Source organism: Rhineura floridana, chromosome 22, assembly GCF_030035675.1.
Source record: "Rhineura floridana isolate rRhiFlo1 chromosome 22, rRhiFlo1.hap2, whole genome shotgun sequence".
Lineage (NCBI taxonomy): Eukaryota > Metazoa > Chordata > Lepidosauria > Squamata > Rhineuridae > Rhineura > Rhineura floridana.
In genome coordinates, this window is record NC_084501.1 from 3,653,922 (window position 1) to 3,674,757 (window position 20,836).

The window sequence follows — 20,836 nt, forward strand, 5'->3', positions numbered from 1 at the left end:
ATCGATATTATTATATGCCGATGATGTGGTCCTACTATCGCTGTCAAGTACTGGCCTCCGCCGTTTATTGAAAGCTCTTGCTGCACACTGCACCAAGGATATGTTGACGATAAACTATAGCAAATCTAAGGTTGTAGTCTCTGGCAGGAAGCGACTCCATCACCGGTGGGCAGTAAATGGTACACCCATCGAACAGGTCCCCTCATATAGATATTTGGGAATCACCTTCCATTCCTCTGGTCTTTGGCACCATCAGGCAGAAATGGCCAACGCGACTGCTAATAGGACTTCCAAGGCCCTCATCATTTTTTTATTCGAATGGGGGCCAATACGTGCCTTCTGCGCTTCAAGTGTTCACTGCCAAGGTGATTTCCCAATTATTATATGGTCCACAGGTCAGCACTTATGGCTCCTATGCTCCCCTAGAAACCGTGCAGTCTAAATTTCTTAGGAGCATTTTTGGTACTCCCCCATGTGTTTCTAATGTGAAGCTCCGTCTAGAGGCTGGTCTCCCTTCTATTGAGGTTCGTATCTGGATACTTAAATTCAGGTACTGGTTTAAATTGGTTTATGCTCCAGTTGGATTGGCCCCCCTTGTGTTGCTGGATTCTCACCAATCAAAATGGAAGAAATCTCTATTTTATAAACTGGCTCGCCTAGGTTTCTCCCCTCCATCTATCCTAGCCTTGGGTGCATCAAAGGCCATGACGGATATCAAGCAGAGAATCCTTGATACGGAATTCCAACAGCATTTATCTCTTGTTGATAATAATTCTGTTTGCACTTTAAGTTTAAAGCCTTTTGCCTTAGCGCCGTATTTAATCTCTCTCCATTACCAAAGATTGAGAAAGGCATTTACATTGGCTAAATACAATGTTCTTCCATCTTCCCTTTTGGAGGGTAGATATTATAAAATTCCACAATCTGATCGTTATCGCCGTTGTGACTCGGGTGCCATTGAGACGGCAACTCATGTATTGTTAGACTGCGTATTTTACAATGAGCTCCGCAGTCGCTTTATTTCCCCTCTGCTTCAGAAACTGCCAGGTAGGGATGTAACCTCCTATATGCGTTTTTTATTTGCAGACTTAGATCCTTCTATCACATACAGAGTTGCACATTTTTTTGCTGCTGCTATGGATCTCCGTAAAATATTTGTAAACTAGGGATGGTTACATTTTATGTTATTTGTTAAATCATTTTATATTGGCCCCTTTTAAATATTGTCTGTATGTATAGCCAATAATATATTTTAGATATGTAATATATATGTTATTCTTACGCTTTTCTCTTCTGGTCACTGACCGTAATAAACCATTGTTATAGTATATCTCACCCCACATGTCTTGTGCGGATATGCTCAAATAACTGTATGGCGAGAGAGTCCTCCTGGGCTCTGTAGCTCAGGAGGTGGTGGAGGCAGGCAGCATTGAGGGCAGCCTGCTGGACTCAGCAGAGCGACTGGCCTAGCGATCTCCAAGGGAGCCAAGCGGTGGGGGGACCCCGGGCCCTCACCCCAAGATAGAAATAGAAACAGAAGAAATCCTACTTACATTTTGAACATGATGAAATGTGACTTTTTTAAAATAAGCAAACACCTGCCTGATCCTCCTGCTTAAAAAACCCACCTGAACTCACCACATCCCACCCCACTAGCCCTAATCCTGCCCCTCAATCAAAAATAAAAGTACATATTAAAATAAACAAAAACAACAAACTATAACTCCTCCTCTCCTAATGACTCCTAACTAGCCCACACTGAACAACCTCTAGTTGGCAGTTTTTAATCCAGCAGCAAGAGATGTCACAAAGGAGGGTGGGCCACGGTTACCTTGACAACCCACCCACCTTGGCCCTGGGCATGGCTTGATGTGTCTTCAGAACTTTGTGGTCCCTGCTGTTCTTGTCTGCCGGCTTGCTGAAGCATCTCTTTTCATGTTCATATCTCCATTTCTCTCATAACTCAGATAATTCTTCATTATTCTCCATGTTTCTGAAGGGAGATCTTCCCAACCTCCTTTTCAAAACCTCCCAAGTTGAGGGATGTCTATTGCCCAGGCTTCTATGACCTGCTTTGCATGCAGAAAGTCCAGGTTCAGTCCTTTCCAGGTACAACTGTAGGTGGAGTCAGAGCCAACCGCAGGTACAGCCACCCCCTGACTGCTGGTAAATAACAATGTGGGCAAGTGGACGTTGGCTGAGGGCAGACTTAGGTTGGGGGGGCCACCAGCCTCCACTCCGTTGGTGTCCCACCCCAGTCACAGGGGATCTATTTATTTGTTTATTAAATTTATATCTCGCTGTCCTCCCAAAGGGAGCCCCGGGCATTCAAAGCAGAACTATGTGTGTTGGACTGGATGGCCTTACAGGCCCCTTCCAACTCTACTACTCTTGTGATTCTATAATGCAAATGGGGACTTAGTCTCCTCTGACACTTGCTGATCAGCAACTGATACTTTCTTTTTTTAAAAAAGCATATTAACATGATAGCCTACCAGACAAGAAAAACATATTGTTACCAGGACAGTGGGAAGAAACACCAATGTTGCTGATGATAATAGCCAAAAGAAGCGATTACAGGAATCTGTCAAATAGTACCAGATATGTGACTGTAATCAGACGTTTCACTGTCCAACTAGAATTTTGCCCTCTGTCTTGCCTGGTTACCAGAACTGGAGGGTGCCAACGCCAGAATGAATCCAGACTGGTTTTCTTTTCTTTTCTTGCTTATTCTTTTTTCATACAACAAACAGAACATACATAACAATACAGAGGATGAATACATCATTTGCAGACTTGTTTTATTTATGTATTTTAAGAGATTTCTATCCCAGTTGTCAACTTTAATAGCCTGTAAAGGTGGCATACAAAATACATTTAATTAAAACAATAAAAACAACTTGTTGGATATACTTGAATGTGAACGCACACACACATTTGGTGCTAGATGCCAGATTCTGGGGCTAGATGACAAGATTTCTACAATTTATTTTTTGTGCCTGGAAGAGGAGGATCTTTGTACATGCTTGGAAGCAGTGCCTAGTTTTTTTTTAATGGCATGCTATGGAAATTACAGCGTGGGAATGCCTACTAGAACCCACAGCCTGTGTTTACCCATTAGAAAAATCTCAAACTAGGGCCATAAAACAGTTAAGCTGGATCTTAAAATAACTTCCAAGTTGTACATACACTTTCAAGTACCTTAAGAAGAACACGTCTTCCCTCACATTCTGTTTGTCATGAAAAATGATGTGGAATAAATGAATAATTTACACCACATGTTGAACAGTGTGGTGCAGTGCTTACAGTGTTGGACTAGGACCTGGAAGGCTTGAGTTCAAAACCTCACTCAGTTATGCCCATTGAGTGACATGGGCCAGCCAGTCTCTCAGCTTAGTTTACCTCACAGGGTTGTTGTGAGCGTAAAATCCTGAGGATGGGAAAAGAACCATGTATGCCTCATTCAGATCCTTGAAGGAAATATGAGTTACGAATGTATTAATAAAATAGTAAATTATAATGAAAAGCTGAGGTTACCGCCTAGTCAAGGTGACCAAGGATCTCCAGCTGGCCTATACCGCGTTGGGCTGTGTACACACCACATACTGAAAGCATATTCTCTCCCCCCCCCAAGAATCCTGGGAAGTGTAGTTTAAGGATGCTGGGAATTACCCCAGGCTATGGTCTGAAGGCACATAAGGCCAGCACTAGGTCTGGTCAGTGCCTGGATGGGAGACTGCCTGACAACCATATGTAAGCCGCCTTGGGTTTCATAAAAAGAACATAAGAACATAAGAAGAGCCTGCTGGATCAGGCCAGTGGCCCATCTAGTCCAGCATCCTGTTCTCACAGTGGCCAGCCAGGTGCCTGGGGGAAGCCCGCAAGCAGGACCCGAGTGCAAGAACACTCTCCCCTCCTGAGGCTTCCAGCAACTGGTTTTCAGAAGCATGCTGCCTCTGACTAGGGTGGCACAGCACAGCCATCATGGCTAGTAGCCATTGATAGCCCTGTCCTCCATGAATTTGTCTAATCTTCTTTTAAAGCCATCCAAGCTGGTGGCCATTACTGCATCTTGTGGGAGCAAATTCCATAGTTTAACTATGCGCTGAGTAAAGAAGTACTTCCTTTTGTCTGTCCTGAATCTTCCAACATTCAGCTTCTTTGAATGTCCACGAGTTCTAGTATTATGAGAGAGGGAGAAGAACTGTTCTCTATCCACTTTCTCAATGCCATGCATAATTTTATACACTTCTATCATGTCTCCTCTGACCCGCCTTTTCTCTAAACTAAAAAGCCCCAAATGCTGCAACCTTTCCTCGTAAGGGAGTCGCTCCATCCCCTTGATCATTCTGGTTGCCCTCTTCTGAACCTTTCCCAACTCTAGAATATCCTTTTTGAGATGAGGCGACCAGAACTGTACACAGTATTCCAAATGCGGTCGCACCATAGATTTATACAACGGCATTATGATATCGGCTGTTTTATTTTCAATACCTTTCCTAATTATCGCTAGCATGGAATTTGCCTTTTTCACAGCTGCCGCACACTGGGTCGACATTTTCATCGTGCTGTCCACTACAACCCCGAGGTCTCTCTCCTGGTCGGTCACCGCCAGTTCAGACCCCATGAGCGTATATGTGAAATTCAGATTTTTTGCTCCAATATGCATAATTTTACACTTGTTTATATTGAATTGCATTTGCCATTTTTCTCCCCATTCACTCAGTTTGGAGAGGTCTTTTTGGAGCTCTTCGCAATCCCTTTTTGTTTTAACAACCCTGAACAATTTAGTGTCATCAGCAAAGTTGGCCACTTCACTGCTCACTCCTAATTCTAGGTCATTAATGAACAAGTTGAAAAGTACAGGTCCCAATACCGATCCTTGAGGGACTCCACTTTCTACAGCCCTCCATTGGGAGAACTGTCCGTTTATTCCTACTCTCTGCTTTCTGCTTCTTAACCAATTCCTTATCCACAAGAGGACCTCTCCTCTTATTCCATGACTGCTAAGCTTCCTCAGAAGCCTTTGGTGAGGTACCTTGTCAAACGCTTTTTGAAAGTCTAAGTACACTATGTCCACTGGATCACCTCTATCTATATGCTTGTTGACACTCTCAAAGAATTCTAATAGGTTACTGAGACAGGACTTTCCCTTGCAGAAGCCATGCTGGCTCTGCTTCAGCAAGGCTTGTTCTTCTATGTGCTTAGTTAATCTAGCTTTAATAATACTTTCTACCAGTTTTCCAGGGACAGAAGTTAAGCTAACTGGCCTGTAATTTCCGGGATCCCCTCTGGATCCCTTTTTGAAGATTGGCGTTACATTTTACCCTCCCCTGGACTGGACACTTCCCCATGACGGCGTCATAGTGTTTTTGGCCGGAAGCTATAGGCCTGGTTGCCTGATATTCAGGGGGAGGGATCTTCCCTCATAAAGTTTCGGTCTAGTGTCGTGATGCCTGGGAGCGGACCCATGGGGGTTTGAGGGTCATGCCCCTCCGGGTATAAATGTAATAAATACGTAAACTATGGCTCTGTGCTTCAAGATACGGTGTGTGTATGCGGCCTCAGACTGCATGATCGAATACTTGTAGAATGGTAGAGCTGGAAGGGACCTGTAAGGCCATCGAGTCCAGCCCCCTGCTCAGTGCCAGAATCCAGCTTCAAGCACACTGTGAGGCCAGAAAAGAAGCGCAGGGGCGAGAGAGGAGGAATGCAATTCTCTATTTCCTTTCCTGTCTGGAGACGGGCCGAAGAGATACTGCACAGGCCAGGTGAGGGGATGCGCCCCCTCCTTTCCCAATCCCAGCAGGCTCCAGCAGGGGCCCCCCTCCAACCGGACCGCTGAGCGGCTCTCCCCGGCCGGCGAGGGGGCGGCCCCGAGGCCAGCAGGGCGAGGCTTCTCCACGTGCGCGCGTTTCCTTCCCTAGCCTCACCTGGGCAAGAAGGGCGGGGCGGGAAGGTGATGCGATGGGATGGGCAGCCCGCCGAGCCAATCAGGGGCGGGCGCCCGCTCACCTGCGCGCCGCGCTCTGGCCTGGCTCAGTCGGGTGCGCGGCGGCGATGGCGCGCGGGTTCCTCTGGCGGTGCGGCTGCCTCCTCTTCCTCTGTGAGTAGAAGGGGGCAGAGGGAGGGAGGAAGGGCGCGGGTGGCGGGCCAGGTGAGCTGCTCAGGGGAGCGGGGCTGGAAGGGGAGCCCAGGGAGAGAGGAGGGGGCCCTCCTCCTCCTCCTCCGGCCAGACTTGTCGGGGCTGGCTGGGCCTGTCGGCTGGGCCCGCTTCGGCCGTAGGGATGCCATTTCTTAAGGTTAGCCTCCTTCCTTCCCCGCCTTGCCTGTGGGTTGTGTAACAGACCGAGGCAGCCTTTCTTCTAAACTGCTTCTCGCTGCTGCTGCTGCTGCTGCTGTGCCTCCTCCCGCACAAGCAGCCGGCACACGGCCTGCCCCCAAACTGCTCCAGTGGTTTCCTCCATAATATACGACTAGCAGCGCTTTTTTGGGGACGGTCCTCGCCAGCACCGAGCACCGGCACCTCTTTTTGCTGCCTGTGCCAGCCATTTTGTGCTGGCGCCCGCGGTACTTTTATCAGCGCTTGAGGACTGGCACCTCGGGTGTTTTACCGAAAAAGCACTGACTAGTAGTATAAGGTTATGAAGATTTGAAAGGGAGCAGTATTTATCTTCATTTTCTGTTTCTTTTTATCTTTTCTCATCTGTTTCGTTTTTAGAAGCTGCTATTTGTTTTCTTTGTTACATTTATATCCCACCTTTCCTCCAAGGAGCTCAAGGAGGCGTACAAATGTTCTCCCCCTCCCAGTGTTATCCTCACAACAACCCTGTGAGCTGGGTTAGGTTGAGAGACAGTGGCTGGCCCAAGGTCACCCAGTGAGTTTCATGGCTGTCTGGGAATTTAAATCCAGGTGTCCCAGGTCCTAATCTGACACTTTAACCACTGCACCGCACTCCTTATTAAATCCTATATGCAGCACTGGGCTCCTGCTGGGAGGAAGAGCAGGATATAAATCTAATAATAACAACAATAACAACTGCACAAAAGCTTATTTCACACTACACAGATTTTGTGGCCAATGCACGAAATGTATCTAGCTGGATATTAGAGTAAACCTTGGACCGAATTGACTTGGAAGAGGAAAGAAGAGCAACTTCCTGCCAGGCCCTCTGTGTGTCCAGTCAACACCACCCACCTTTTCCAAGAAGTGCTTTGTTTTGCTTTCTTTAGTGACAGCCTGTGCCGGCCCTCCTGTGAATGCTTAGAAGGAAGTAAGAGCCACAGAGCTGAATGGGCTGTACTCCCAACCCAGCATGTGTGCATCAGACTGCAGCCCAAGACTGTGAAAATTTAATTCCAACAGCTGTGTTAATAATACACCTTTCCAGTTTTGTATATTGGAAAGAGCCTGCGTAGTTTTTACTACACAATGCAGGTTGCCTTTCCGTTATATTTTGCAGAGGCAAATGTTTGCAGCAGCAAAAGTGATAAAGCGACATGTGGCACCTTAAAGACTCTCAGATGTTGTTATTGCATAGAGCCCCCTTTGTCAGATGTATAATAATAATAATAAACTTTATTTATACCCCGCCCTTCTCCGATAGGATTCAGAGCGGCTTACAGTTAAAAACAACATCATTAAAACATACAAAATATATTATTAAAAAGAATTGAACTATGAGAAAAATTAAAACTATAAATATAGGTTAAAAGCAACGAACAATTTAAAATAATAAAATCATATAATATGATCACCAAGCCTAAAAGACATAATTAATCCTAGTCATTCTCCATCCCAAATGCCCGCTGAAACAGAACAGTTTTTACTTGTCACCGGAAAGACGGCAAGGAGGGAGCTGATCGTATCTCACTCTGGAGGGAGTTCCACAACCTAGGGGCGCCCACCGAAAAGGCCCTATCTCGTGTCCGCATCATATATGCTTGTGAAGGTGTGGGGAACACAAGAAGGGCCTCACCTGATGATCTCAGATCCCGGACAGGTTCATGTATGTAGTGAGATCCTCAGTTGTTGGCTGTATATACACATGGGTATAAAGAGGAGAAGTAGTAAAGTTTGGATTTAAATAGTGGAATGCGAAAGTACAATTTGACAATACAGAGCTTGAATGCATGCAGATGGACCTTTCACGCCAGCAGTAAAGCTGATGATTGCACAATCATCTTAGCAATCCTGAGTAAATTTAAGGGCAACCTTTATGCTTTTCCCCTTTCACACCCAAGTCCTGATAACTAAGGATCACACTCCAGGCATCTGATGAAGTGTGAAAGCTGGTATGGAGGAAGGGCTCTGGTTCAGTGGCAGAATATATGCCTTACATGCCAAAGGTCCGAGGTTCAATTCCCAGCATCTCAGGGCTGCCTGAAACCCTGCCAGTCAGCGTAGATGAACACCAAGTTTCTGACTCGGTATAAGGCAGTTTCCTATATTCTTATATGCCATAATGAAATGACAAAACAAAAAAGTGCAGGACTTTGTATCTTTTTATAAACTTCTACCTTATGAAAGTCTTTTTGTCTGAAAGTTGTTTGCTTTTCAAACCTATAGAAACTGACTCAGATAAAGAGACTAATAGTTTACATAAAGTTGAGTTTGTGTTTAGATAGTGATGCTGTGTGAGTTCACAGAACTAGAAATGCCAACTGCCAAAGGTCTTTCAGTTTTCCCCTGCTTGTTGTAGTTTCTGAAAATGGTGTTTGTCCTGCTGTGCTTCCAGTGGGAAAGAATTTATTTCCTTGTTGAAATCTTGCATGAAAAGCTAACTCATTGTTTCTTTGATTTTCCTATGCTGTTGGTCTTCTTTTGAGTAAAAATAACTTTAAATAATTCTTGATGGACATATATTGGGCTTCAGAGGGATTTGGAAGAGACTGTTTTGCTGTTTTTATTTAGGTTTTTAACTCCTAATGTGTGGTGTTGGCAGCAAAATATACCGTTTGCTTCATTCCTAAGCTGGAAATGCAGGCATAACAGATCTGTCTTGTTTGTTGACTAGTGTGTATAGCCCTGTAGTGATACTGTGTGTTTTTTTAGGTATTTGACAAAATGATTGTCAGAGGACGTGCATTAAATCAGAGGCATGCAGAATCATGTTTCTGTGCTTTTACACCACACCCTAGGATTTCTTGAATGGTGAGTTGGCAGAGTGCCCCGTGCCCTGATCTATTCATTTCAATGTACCCAAGCAGGTCCATCTTGCACTGGACCTTAAAAGCTTAATAAAGGCAAGTTTTGTTCTTAGGATCTGATGCCTGCTACCTGTTGGCTCAGAGACTCCTGAGTGCTTGGTGTGTGTGTGACATAGTTCCTGACAAGCAAGCAAAGATTAGTTTGAAAGCAAGCAAAGAGAGGGTGGTAAGGTTTCTGTAGGTTCTGGTTTCTGTGCCCTTCAGGATGGGGAGACATTAAAAAGGCAACCTCAGAGGGCTGTCTTAATCTTGGAGATATGAGTTGTGCAAATCAATAATTCTTTTTTGTATGCTCTCTTTTGGATCTACATGAGTGCTCTGCGTAAAGTGAGAATTTTATTCTGTGTATAATCCTAAATTAGAGGAAAGAGCAGTAAATTTTTTCCAGAGTGGTTTACACTCTGAAATTTTACAACAGTCATTTTTTATGAAAAAGCACACAGATGACAAACATGCCAAGAGGAGCAAAAAACCCAGTAGAACAGCAATAGCAGGGTTCTACGACCAGCAGTTGTTTGTGATAAAGTTAAAATAATGGCAAACTAAAGTAATGGCAAACTAAAAGGGCTCGGGGAGAGCCAGTGTGGTGTAGTGGTTAGAGAGTTCTTTTGCCCGCAGCACTTGACTGGGTGTAATATTGATCTGTGTGTAATGAATATTCAAATATAAAGCAAAGCAATTGGATGAAGCCTGTTCCTTGAAAGAAAAATGCAGTATATGTATGGTAGATAAAAATGGCTACATACACATGACCCCAAGAAAGCCTTAGGACAGCCCTATAAGGTTCACAAGCTCTCTTGTCGCCCACCTCACCTCACCCCAAATCAGCAGCAGTTGGTTCTGTGGGTCCTTAACATCCCTTCTTGTCAGGGCCGGTTCTAAAGTGTGGCCAGGTGAGGCGCTGGCCGAGGGCCCCTGGTGGTACAGGGGGCCCCTCCGTTCCCCTTCCGTGATCTGCAGCTGCAGCCGTGGATCGCAGGGCAGGAGCTTCCGCCTGCCCGCCATTCCCTCGCCCCACCTACCTGTCTCCTGCCTTTCAGCATTGCCCTTATTGAAGATGGTGGCTGAGGTTTCCCTACGGTACTGAAGCCCCTGCCGCCATCTTAGGGAAACCTTGGCCTCCATATTGGTTAATGGCAATGCTAAAAGACAGGAGACAGGTAGGTGGGGGGCATGGGGGGGCCACGCGCACACACACCCCAGGGCCCAGGGCAAGCTGATGCCCAAGGGCCCTGGCATCCTGGGGCTGGCCTTGCTTCCTGTCATTGGAGGTGCTGCTTCTGCTTCTGGGGAAAGCAGTCTTTAGAAGGTGTGAGGACCTGGTTAGAAGCCTGAACTAATATTTCCAGAGGCTTACGTTGGGATAGAGTCAGCCCTTCAGTGTTTTTAACTTTTCGGAGGAAGCAGGTCTTTCTCCTAGAGGCTTTTTAATATATGACAGAGAAGGATGTGTAGGGATGTACAAGGAGTCATTCTGCGGTGTGGCTCACACGGAAAACATCATACTGTTGTCACTCCACTTGTCAGTTTTCTGGGATTACGCAGGATGGATGCAAAACCAGAGAGGATGATGTAGTGCAGCCTTCACCAGCCTGGTGCCCTCCAGAATGTTTGACTCTAGCCCCCAGCCAACTAGTGCTGATAGAAGCTGTAATCCGAAACAGCTGCACCGACTGGGATTGGTGGGTGCTGCAGTCTTAAAATGTCTGGAAGGTGTCAGAGTTTGCAAAGGCAGATTCAGTGCATTTGCTCAGTGTATAGCAGAATCTGTTTCTTGAATACTGGAGAAAAATTAGGGCCCAAAATTACATGTGCGGCTCTGTTTGGTGAGGGTGATTGTAGTTGCTCTTCCCGGCTGGGCTAGCCTTCTTTTCTTCTCCCCCCGGATTGGCTGATCCTTACCCGAACGCATCCGTCACTCTAGTTGTGGTGCGTGGCAAAGGCCTCGTAAAATACCTGGCATAGAAGCAATAGAGTGTGATGATGAAGAACCCAAACTGTAGTTCTGGATCTGCCTTATCCAGCCCTTTTCCTCCTGGGTGGCCCCTTCCATGTTATTTTCTTGTGCGTGGCAAACTCGATCATTGTGTATCTGAAGCTCTGCTACCTTTGGAATCATGGTGGTTGGTAGGGGCACTTGAGTCGGCCTGCTCAGTCATAGCACCCGGGTAGTGCAGCTCCCTCCCCAGAGAAGCTCAGTAAACTCCCTCTCTCATGATGCTTAATCATATTAAGACGGTTTTATTTTGCCAGACGTTTAGTCTGTGCTGACTTCCCTGTCCCGCCCCCCAAAAAAGAGTTGTGTATGGCTTAATGCAAAGGTGGGGAGTCCTGGGGTGGTCCTCAAGGCTTTGATCTCCAGCCCTCGGAGCTCTCCCCGGCCACTCACCTGACCAGCCTGGCCCCGCACCCACCTCGAGTGCTTTTCCCCGGCTGGGAAGTGTCCTCTAACTGCGAGGAAGTCTCTTGCTTGCCTAGTTGGAAATATGTGGATGTAGAAAGCTGACTCCTGCAGATAGCTGTGAAGTAGCTTCTTCAATGCCTCCAGTGTTGGAGAGTGCACCACCTCCCTAGGTCATGGGTTCCATTGTCGTATGGCTCTAACAGTCAGGAATTTTTTCCTGATGTTCAGCCAAAATCTGGCTTCCTGCAACTTGAGCCCATAATTCCGTGCCCTGCACTCTGGGACAATCGAGAAGAGATCCTGGCCCTCCTCTGTGTGTCAACCTTTCATGTACTAGAAGAGGGCTATCATATCCCGCTTCACTCTTCTCAAGGCTCCACATGACCAGTTTTTTTTTAGTCTCTCCTAATAGGGCTTTGTTTCCAGTCCTCCATCATCCTTGTTGCCCTCCTCTGAACCTGTTTGTTTGTTTATACATACATACATACCTACCCTGCCTTTCAGCCAAAGGCCCTCAAGGTGGCTTACAAAAAACACAAATATAAAAATACAATATAAAATACGTCAATAAAACAATACAATTTACAAAATACAGTTTACGAAAGCTAAATAACTACCTGTTCCAGTTTGTCTGCATCCTTCTTGAAGTGCAGAGACCAGAACTGGATGCTATATTCAAGATGAGGCCTAACCAGTGTCGAATAGAGGGGAACTAGTACTTCATGCGATTTGGAAACTATTCTTCTGTTAATGCAGCCTAAAATAGCATTTGCCTTTTTTGCAGCCGCACCACACTGTTGGCTCATATTCAGCTTGTGATCAAGAACAGTTCCAAAATCCTTCTCTCATGTAGTATTGCTTAGCCAAGTATCCCCTGTCTTATAACTGTGGATTTGGTTTCTTTTTCCTAGGTATAGAACTTTGCACTTATCCCTGTGAAATTTCATTCTGTTGTTTTCAGCCCAGTGCTCCAGCCTATCAAGATCACTTTGAATCTTGTTTCTGTCTTCTAGAGTATTAGCTATCCCTCCAAATTCCAGGTCATTAATAAAAATGTTGAAAAGTACTGGCCCCAGGACTGAGCCCTGCAGTACCCCGCTCTTTGCCTCCCCCCAGTTTGAGAAGAAACCATTGATAAGCACTCTTTGAGTGTGATTCTATAGCCAATTGTGGATCCACCTGATAGTTGTTCCATCCAGCCCACATTTAGCTAAATATTTAGAATATCATGGGACACTTCGTTAAAAGCTTTGCTTAAGTTGAGATACATTATGTCCACAGCATTCCCACAGTCTTCCAGGGAGGTTACGTGATCAAAAAATGTCCAATAATATTGGTCTGACAGGATTTGTTCTTGATAAATCCATGTTGGCTTCTAGTAATCGCTGCATTGTTTTCAAGGTGCTTTACAAATGGACCACTTTATAATCTGCTCCAGAATTTTCCCAGGGATCGATGTCAGACTGACTGGTCTGTAGTTCCCGGGTTCCTCCCTTTTTCCCCTTTAGAAGATAGGGACAACATTATTCCTCCTCCAGTTATCCAGCACTTCACCCATCCTCCATGATTTCGCAAAGATAATAGACAGCGGTTCTGAGAATTCTTCAGCCAGTTCATTCAATACTCTGGGATGCAGTTCATTGGGCCCTGGAGATTTGAACTCATTCAAAGTGATTAGGTATTCCTTGGCCATTTGTCTGTTAATCTCAAATTGCAATCCTGCCCCTTCTACTTCATGTTTCCCTGGAGGGTCGTAGACCCTCTTTTGAGAGAAGACTGAGCCAAAGTAGGAATTGGGCACTTCTGCCTTTTCTTTGTCATCTGTTACCATTTTGCCATCCTCATTGAGTAGCTCCATTTCCCCCCCTGTCTTTTACTATGGATGTACCTGTTGACTCTTTGTATTTGGAGGTGTTTGTTCCAAGAATATTTTATTTTAGTCATACTAAAATTTATATAGAGAGCCAGTGCGTTGTAGTGGTTAGAGACCAGGGTTCGAATCCCCACACAGCCATGAAGCTCACTGGGTGACCTTGGGCCAGTCACTGCCTCATGAAAACCCTCTTCATAGGGTCGCCGTAAGTCAGAATCGACTTGAAGGCAGTACATTTACATTTTAAAAAAATTATATCCTGTCTCCCTAAGAAAAATGCTAACTCCAGATGGCTGACAAGACCTTGAGCAAGCCTGGTGCGGCCGGCCGGCCAGGTGAGGTATTGGCCAAGGGCCCCTGCGGCTGGCTGAGGGTGCAACTCCCACTCTGCAATCCCCACCAGCGTTGGAGCCCGACCAGATAGTGGTGCGGATCCCAGAGTGGGAGCTCCACCTTCCCAGGTGACATCACCTCTGTGCCCAGCCACCGCACACTTGTATACACCCAGTCGTGCCACTTTTGCATCGTCACATGCCTGCCATCACCCAAGGTGGTGGTGGGGGGCATTTTGACCCTCCCTGCTGCCATCTTGGGTGATGGCTGGCATGTGCACTGACGTGGTAATGCAAGAGGTAGCGTGACCGCGTGTATTAGAGTGTGCGGAGGGAGGAGGCTCGGTGGCCCGGTGCTGGCCCTGATCTTCAGACTGCCTTTGTCGGCCAGGCATGTTCCAGCTGTTTTAGACTACAGTTCCCATCAGCCCAGCAAGGGGCGTTGTAGTCCAAACTTCTCCTCCTTCCATGACTTTGTCTAATCTCCTTAAAGCCAACTTCCCTCTTGGGGCAATAAACGCCTTGTGTATACTGGGGATCTCATTCTACCTCCAGGGCCCACTTAAAGAGGGCTGAAGATTCATGAATTCCCCCAGTTGTGACGTGACTATGCAGGGGCAGAGCCAGTCACAAAATGGCAGCAGGTGACTGCGTAGTTTGGCATGATTGGTTGGCAGTTACTGACACAGTTTTATATTGCCTCTAATCGCTCTTTGGAAATGGCTTGATTGTTTTGCTGCGGTTGGTTCCTTATGTCAGGGAGTTCCGTAGTTCAGCTTTTCGCAAGCTTAAGTACTGGCATTGCCTCTGGAGTTATTTTGACACAGCCGGCCCTTTTAGGCAGAATTTGCTGATCCAGAGGCCTTCAAAATACTTTAATAGGCCTGCGGGGCTGGGACTGGGACTCAAATTTAAAAGCTTAAAATTTAAAAAATATCTTCACTTGAAGGATTTTTTAACCTGTACCCCCCACCCCACCACATGCCTAACACAAGTATTTTTGCTCCTTTCCTGTCGTCCTCATATCCATGCCCTCATTTCCCTGCAATGGGCAGTTTTTTCCATGACCCGCCCCCCCGCCTTCTCTTGTTACATTCACTTCCTCCTCCAGTACAACTTCCCTTCCTCTTGCTTCCATTTTTTATCAGTCTTTTTATCTCATTCTTTCTAATTTACCTCAGGCTCCTCCATCTCTTGGCCATCTTCACGCAGTCCCGCTTCTTCCCTCCTGCCCATCATGGGGGTGTGCATGCATGCACGCATGCGCATGAGGAGACCAGGCAGGCAGCAGGTGAGGGAGGAGAGAGTGCATGTGAAGCGCAGGGGCCAGAAGGCGCTACAGCACCCCAGGGATGTCGTTTCCTCTTCCTTATTCCAAGTCAGACCCATTGGCCCATCTAGCTCAATACTGTCTACACGGACTGGCAGCAGCTCTCCATGGCTTGAGACAGGGGTCTCTCACAGCCCTGTGCGGTTGGGGACTGAATGTGGGACTTTCTGGTTGCGAACAGGGGCTCTATCCCTGAGCAACAGCCTTTCCCCTTTGCCCTCCCGTTCTTCCTTGGCACTCAGCAACTTGCTCTCCAGCTGTGGCGGTCTGTTCCTGCACTTTCCTTCCGCCCCTCCAACCTTGCGTGCTACAGTCTTCTTTTGTGACCAACTCTCCCTTCCTTGCGTGCCTATGTGCTGCGCATGTGGAGCATCACCAGTGCAGCTGGGGGCAAGATGGCCGAGCGAGGAGACTGGGCAGGCTGTGGGTGGTTCCTGGCCTACCATTTTAGAAATGCTGCTTTAGTGTATTAATTAATCCAAACTGTTAAAAAGCTTGTATGTAAAATTCCGAAACACACCTGTAGATCACTGGAAATCTAATTTAAAAACAAAACAGGCCAGATGGGTAAAATCAGCACCGTAGCCCTAACTTCGCACTGTGTCAGGTAGTATGCGGAACAATCTTTTAAAATTTGCATGTTTTTCAGCAAGCAGACTGAACTCAAAGCAACTCGCTACAGAAAAGCATTTAAAATAACATTTCTATCGATATCCTATTAAAACTCAATATCAATCAAGGAAAAATAACCTGGTGTCTAATGCACTCGTTCCATTAGCGCAAGGATTTATGCTTGTGCCATAGAATTTTATGAAAATTTGAATAAAAATTATTGTAAAAAAAAAAAAAGAATTTTCTCCCCCTCTCTTCCGCTGTGCACCCTGGGGGAAAACCCAGAACAGGTTTAGGGGGGAGGCAGAGGGAGAAGCTCCCTTGTGCAAGCATCAATCCTTACGCTAACAGAGCAAGTTACTCAGTGGTACTTTTAATAAACAATGTTTTAAACCATTAATAAAATACATTTGATTGCTTTTGTGTGAATGTTTTAGAGCGGCCCATGCCAACTGGGAGCCCTGTTTTGGACTTCAGTTGCTGTCAGCTGATGGGGAGTTGTTATCCAAGCACTGTGCATGCTTACCTATTCACTCTGTAGCCCAATTCAAATTGTTGGTTTTGATATTCAGAAGCCAAAAAGGGACCAAGTGAAGGACTTGATGGGCGACTGGCGCCCAGACGAGCCTGCTGGAGCCCTCAGACCGGCCACGGTGTTAATGTCCGAACCAGACAAACCACAAGCTGTGTCCAAGGTTTGTTCTGTGACTTACTGTTCATGGTTTGGGGGCAATGACCCATGAGCCCAGGTTTGAACATAAGACTAAGCCAAATCATGGCTTTGGTCCTACTGCTGCTGCTGTTGCCCCGTTGTGACATGAGGAGCAAAGCACCTGCAAGCTTCTCTCTGGGAGAGGAAATTGGGAAAAATGAAGCATGTTGACTTGTTCACGTTAGCCCGTGGTTTGGCTTAGCATTACACGTGCGCCAAATCATGGACTAACTGGCAGTATTTCTCCCAAGGTGATTTCCTAGACTTCCTACCAGAGACCCTCTCAGCTGGAGGTGCTGAGCACTGACCCAGGACTTTTCTGTATGCAAAGCAAGGACTCTGCTACTGAGCTATGGTCACTAACCATAGCTAAAAGAAGCAGGCTTCAGGGCATATTGCAGAGCTGACTGTAGTATTTCAACCAGGGTGGTATAATTCTTGGGTGGATCTTTCAGCCTCCTCTAAGTAGTCTCTCAGTTTCGGCTGTCTGTTAATCTCTGTGCAGTGGTGGCTTTTTGTATCATTTTCTGAATTTGCTTGTTTGCAATGACCAGTGAGGGTGATGTTCCTTGCAGTGGCAGCACCAAGCCTTGGATCCAAATTTAATTTGTGAGTGCCAGCCCTGATTCAAGAGGCTTCTGTTTCACAATCTTGCAAGTTAATGGGTAGCTCTTCATTGCCTCTTACTTCACAGTTACCAGGTCCAAAGTTTAGTGGCTGCTTGAAAACATGTGCTTTATCATGAAATCCCTGGGACCAATCTAGAGTTTAAGGTCCGAGACTGGTGCCATAGATCACTTCTGATGTATATTGCAGAAGTTCACATAGTTTCGTGGCTTAGATTGAAGCAAGGTAGTCTATGTGCTTACACGATCTCATTAATATCCCACCTATCCTCAAAGGCCCTCCCATTCCCCATTTTACCTTCACAACAACCCTGTGAGGTAGGTTAGATTGTGAGAAGGTAACTGGCCCACATCCACCCAGTGAGTTTCATGGCTGACTAGGGATCTGAACCCTGATCTCCCAGATCCTAGTCCGAGACTCCAACTGCTGCACCACACTGGCTTTTGAAGCAAGTGTAACATTTTCTGTTATAAGAGCCAGATAAATTTAGATCAACGTGGGCCAATCTCAGTCTTCACTTGAATCCCTGTGGTCCACTAATTTGTAAACTGAAAGGTATCCTCTGGATCTCTGGGCAGTTCAGTCCTGGCTGCCTGGTTGGTTGAGGGGTTGGATTCATTTTCAACTGCTCCAGGCCCATTGTGCTAGCATTCTTTGCAAGAATCCCCAGCAACCAGCACATGCTCACTGGTTTACTAAAACTGCCTGCAGTTTTGAGAACTTGTAAGCAGAAAAAAAGTGGCATCTTCTTATTCAATTTGTTTTTTTGTGGGAAGGATATTTTACTAGGCTGCAATCTCTGTTAGTGGTTCTCCTGTGGCTCAGAGGCACGACTCTGTACCCAGCAGAAGTGAGGCATGCTGAGGTGTGGACCTGACTGTGGAGCTTCTGACTGAGATTAGACAGACTCCCTCCCTGTTGAGCTTCAGGTGCTTGCAAAGACCTTTCTATTTTAGCAGGCATTTAAAAGGTGTTTCTTGTGTGTAGTATTACATTCAATCAATCTATGCTTTTTCATTTTTATGTACACCACTTGGAAAGTTCAATAATTAAGTGGTATATGAATAGCTTAAATAAAACAAAAATACCGAAATGCCCTTTTTGGCTAGGCTCCAGTGCCTTGCTAGTTTTGATCCTCTCCTCTTTCTCCCCCCCCCCCACTTCTCTGTTATTTATTTATTTACAATATATATATGTACACTGCTATTCATAAAACATAACAAAGTGGTTTACCACAATCATACATATATACAATAAAAACCATGTAAAAACTTAAAATCAGAAATGATTGGCTAACTGTTTCCGAAAGATATTTTCTTAATGGCCTACATAACCTTGGCGGCACAGAAACATTTTCAGCTGATGTTTAAAAGTGAAAACAGAAAGTGCCTGCTGAATCTCTGTTGGCATAGACGGGGCCAATGTCACTAAAGGCTCAGTTTATTGTTGCTGTCAAGTGAGGCTTGCCAACTCAGAGGGAAGGGACCAGCCTCTCTTCTGCAGGTGATCTCTGTGATCAAGCTGGGATCTAAGAGTTCGGGTGGGGCCCCCAACTTGTTTCTGTTGGGAAATGGGGTGGGTATGCTTCCACTGCCCTCGGCTTCGTTTCCAATCTTGGTGAAGCCAGTGGGTCTGTCTCTACCCTCCTGTGCCTTTTTCAAATGTGGGCGAAGGCTTTTTCGCTATCGCGCCCCCTAATAGGGCATGGCTGCACTTGCGTTGATGCATGCAGTCATCAAAGCCTCTTTGGCAAGGGCTGTGGCTCAGTGCCACACAGAGCTTGGAAAAGTTACTTTTTTGAACTACAACTCCCATCAGCCCCAGCCAGCATGCAGAAGGCCCCAGGTTCAGTCCCCATTGGCATCTCCAGGTAGGGCTGGGAAAGAAGAAAACCTTTCTCTGAAACCCTGGAGAGCTGCTGGTGCTTTACAAAGTATAAGACCGACAATTCAGCACAAGGAAGAGAACCAAGGGAGACGGAGGCATAGGTGAGCGGGGATAGTCTGAGCTTATTTTAGTTTTGCATGTTAGGCTTGAATACAGCAAGGGAGCCTTTGCCAACCTGGTGCCGTCCAGGTGTTTTGGAGTACAGGTCTCATCTGCCCTAGCATGACCAGTGGTCAGTGCCTATGCAGAGTCCGTGAATGGCTGGAGGGCCACAGGTTCCCTATCTGTGCCTTTTTTTTAATCATTATTTTTGGTGGTTAGGATTAAAACGAGGAGCAGGGGCTTGTTGTGCTGCTGCACCTTGGAGCAGACAGGAAGATGGTGTAGGGATCTGAGGATGTGATAAGAGGCGAGATGACAGTAGTGGAGAAAGTTCCATGATCCAGGTGCGAGATGTCCAGGGGCTGGCCCAGAGTTTGTTCAGGACACAGAAAAGGGTTATAATCTAGTCTTTTTTTAAAAAAAAAAATTAATTGTAGACCACTTAAGAAATATATAAGGAATGTTTCTTGGAGTTTCTCAGTATCAAATAACCTCCTTGGAAGCTACATTACACCTTCTGGGATTGAAACAGAAGGTCATAAAGTGCCATGAAGAGTGCATGGGACGTCACAGAGTAATAGAGGCACAAAGCAGAACTCTGCCCTGTGGATCGCACTGTCTAAGTTTTTAAATAAAAATTAAAAATAATGTGGGGTAAGTTTGTTCACTAGCTTGGGATGGCCGGTGGTTCAGTTTGTGTTCATGTTTTCAGAGGTTTGGGGTGTGTTTTCTGGAAAACTGGATAATGACTAAAGCTGAGAAATGATTAGCACAGCACAGTTGCTAGCTTTGGACATCATGATAAACCATGATTTATTGTGACGGGAAGAAGCTGCAGGGAGACTTGGCTCATGTGCTTTTTATTAACTGCAGTTGAGCATTGCATTTGAACCCTAAACTGTGGCAGACCTTAACTATGATCTGTTTTAACTAACCTGCTTCTTAGCCCATGTTTGGAGATTGGCTTCTTTCAGAGAAATAATTGTAAGATTCAAATGAACTTGTAGTCTGCAGTTAATCAGCGGCTCCTCCCCACACTATTGCTGGCAAGGCGGGGGACGAGCCCCAGGCTTGCTGTGGCTGCTTCTTAGTGTGACACGCCATGACTAATCACAAGGTCCAACTGCAACCTGTGCGCCTTGCTTCCCAGTGTCCAGTTGGTGCAACTGTCTGCCTTTCAACATTTCTCTGCACTGGCTTCCTACTAAATGCCAGTCTGGATAGCTCCCTTGACCCTGTGCCCCCTGCCTGGCTGGGGGTGGGACCACCTGCATGGGGAAAGGGCTTAGAGACTCCCACCTCCAGTTTCTCCCCTATAAGTGAAGGCTTGCATTTGTGTTAGCTTGGCAAATGTGGCATTAATGAGATACTGTGTAATTTTATCATCGGAATAAGTGAGTTTGTTTCAGAACTAGCATCAGGTAGGGTTACAGTCCTGCAAATGGTGAGAGAAACAGACAGAGATTCATTGGTTGCCCAGTGGCTTCTTTATTGTGGTAAGAACGTTGGATTTTGTAGAGCAGGGTCTCCATTGTAAGTCGATGGCCTGTTGGCTTGCCTTAAAACCAAAGGATCCTTCCATAAGCCAACGGTGGCTCACGTTTCTGGAATAAACAATGCCTGTTTTTAAAATATATATATATTATATATATTTATATAGCTCTTGCTGCTGCTGCCGCCGTGGGACCACCACCTCCACCACCCTTCCCAGGGGGACTTCTGCCTGGCAGGACCAGGCCCCAGGTAC

At 46.1% G+C, this 20,836-nt stretch overlaps 1 protein-coding gene across 1 annotated transcript in view; it reads left to right on the forward strand.

Moving 5' to 3' along the window:
• Positions 1-5,922: 5,922 nt before the first annotated feature.
• F11R (F11 receptor) overlaps positions 5,923-20,836 on the forward strand; it is a 34,863-nt gene continuing 19,949 nt past the window's right edge. Inside the window, exon 1 of the mRNA XM_061606122.1 lies at positions 5,923-6,106. Coding sequence (XP_061462106.1) covers positions 5,968-6,106 — 139 coding nt within the window. The 5' untranslated portion in view covers positions 5,923-5,967. The remainder of the gene's footprint in view (positions 6,107-20,836) is intronic.